The 1,898-nt window shown below is 32.3% G+C and overlaps 1 protein-coding gene across 1 annotated transcript in view; it reads right to left on the bottom strand.

The window, feature by feature from the left end:
- LOC119593021 (N-acetylneuraminate 9-O-acetyltransferase-like) overlaps positions 1-1,898 on the bottom strand; it is a 28,303-nt gene that overhangs the window by 13,805 nt on the left and 12,600 nt on the right. The window contains exon 4 of the mRNA XM_037941916.1: positions 872-1,012. Coding sequence (XP_037797844.1) covers positions 872-1,012 — 141 coding nt within the window. The remainder of the gene's footprint in view (positions 1-871; positions 1,013-1,898) is intronic.

Here is a 1,898-nt window from a genome sequence, read left to right as displayed (position 1 = left end):
AAAACTACTCTGAGAAACATCTTTCTTGTTAGGACTGACACTAAAGATTCATTTATGACTATTAAAATGTTCTGAAAGTTGTATCTATTTGAAAAATATCATTTCATCATTCCAATATATTCCTCATTCTATTATGCAAGAAGATGCATTATGGGTATGTATATATCAGTCATAACAGCTAACCTTCCTTTAGCCTGTTATTTTTCTGCCTTCCTGATATGTTATGCCTCAGGACACAGACAGGTCTGGGGGACCATTGATCATTGTGAGAGAACACGATGCTTAATAAATAATAGTTTAGAATTGCAGCCATGGTGGCCTAAATACTATCAAAGGGTTAATAATAATATCTGACTAATATTTTGAGTAATAGTATTTCCTTCTCTCGAGTTTATTTTTGGTAGGGTTGAATTATGTTTGGTATTTCATTATAAAACCTGATTGATAGTGTGAATAATATATACACATTCAAACTTCAGTTCTATGGACTTCCATTTGGAAGAAATGGAAAAAATTTGGCTGTAGATGGAGTTATGGCAACACTCATCATTAGCAACTGCTTTGCAAGCTGATCCCTAATTGGCAGGTCCATCATTTTGTTTGCATCAGTGTAACCACACATGTAGCTAAGTGCTCTGAGGTTTTTCTCTTTTTTATATGTCAATGTGATTAAGTGGTCTAGTATTCATAAGTTGAAGAATGAATAATTTATAACAAGATTTATTTTACTACTATACAATGAATCACATACCTGAATGAATATCTCAAATCCATTACAGATTTACTAATTACATGTGAACTCATATCTAATGCAGAGCCAAAAGAAAACTGAATAAAATAGTGAAAAAAAGATACCTATGACTGTTCTTACCTTCAGTTTATCAAACAATTTATCCACCTCCTGGTCCATGTAAGGCTGCCACAGATACTTGATATTTAGGTGAAGGTTGGTTTCGTTGTACTGCATATCATTATGAGGTTTCTCTGGGAACTTTGGTGGACTCACTGCTATCTGAAGAACACAATGTCAAAGTCTTTAAAGGGGCAACTCTAATTTGTTTTTTCTTTCATCTCTATCTCAGATTCCGATAACCTTTGAAAAGCTGATAGGTACTAACATTACAAACTCACTGGTACCAAGTTTCTCTTAAGGGGTAGGACGAAAATTATATAATTCCATGCCTTCAGTCATGACCATGCAACTCAATGAATGTAATATATCAACCAAAATCTTCAATTTCTTTCCTCTTTCCTCTCAAATTCCCTATTTTGGTAAGGTGTAGAAATGTGAAAAATATGCCTTCAATTGTAGCTATAAAATTCAATATCTGCAATGTGTTAGAAGCTAAAAAAGTTATTATCAAACTAGAATAAACTGTAAGCTTGTCAATGCCATTTTTTCTTAACCACCCCCCCAATGATTAGAGATAAAACATAGGTGAAAAATTCAAACAGAGAAAAAAAGACAACCTAGAAAATATATATTTTTTTTTCATTATTAAGACAAAAAAAAAGACAATCTAGAAAATATATATATTTTTCATTATTAAGTGTGTATTTGCAACTGGTTGAGCGTGACTTTTTTGCTATGCAAAAAGTCACAAGGAAGTAGACTGTGATTAAAATTTCTTTACAGATCAGTTTGTGTATGTGAAAGTATGTATACACTCATGTACATATTTTCACAGATGTATCTGTATATATTCAGCAAGTCTCAACCTGTGCACCACAACACACGCGTCTTGATTACCATCCATGTTTGTTGCTTAATATTTTGCAGATCTGTCTATTTTGCCATTAATATTACCATTTTTTTAGGCTGAAAACTGTAGAAGTTAATCAAACCTAAATTTTTCTATTAATTAGGGTTTATTGTTTTCTTCTGCTTCATCAGGGTA

The sequence above is a fragment of the Penaeus monodon genome, chromosome 31, assembly GCF_015228065.2.
Source record: "Penaeus monodon isolate SGIC_2016 chromosome 31, NSTDA_Pmon_1, whole genome shotgun sequence".
Classification (NCBI taxonomy): Eukaryota; Metazoa; Arthropoda; class Malacostraca; order Decapoda; family Penaeidae; genus Penaeus; species Penaeus monodon.
Note: the sequence above shows the minus strand (reverse complement) of the source record. Positions and strands in the feature narration are given on the sequence as shown.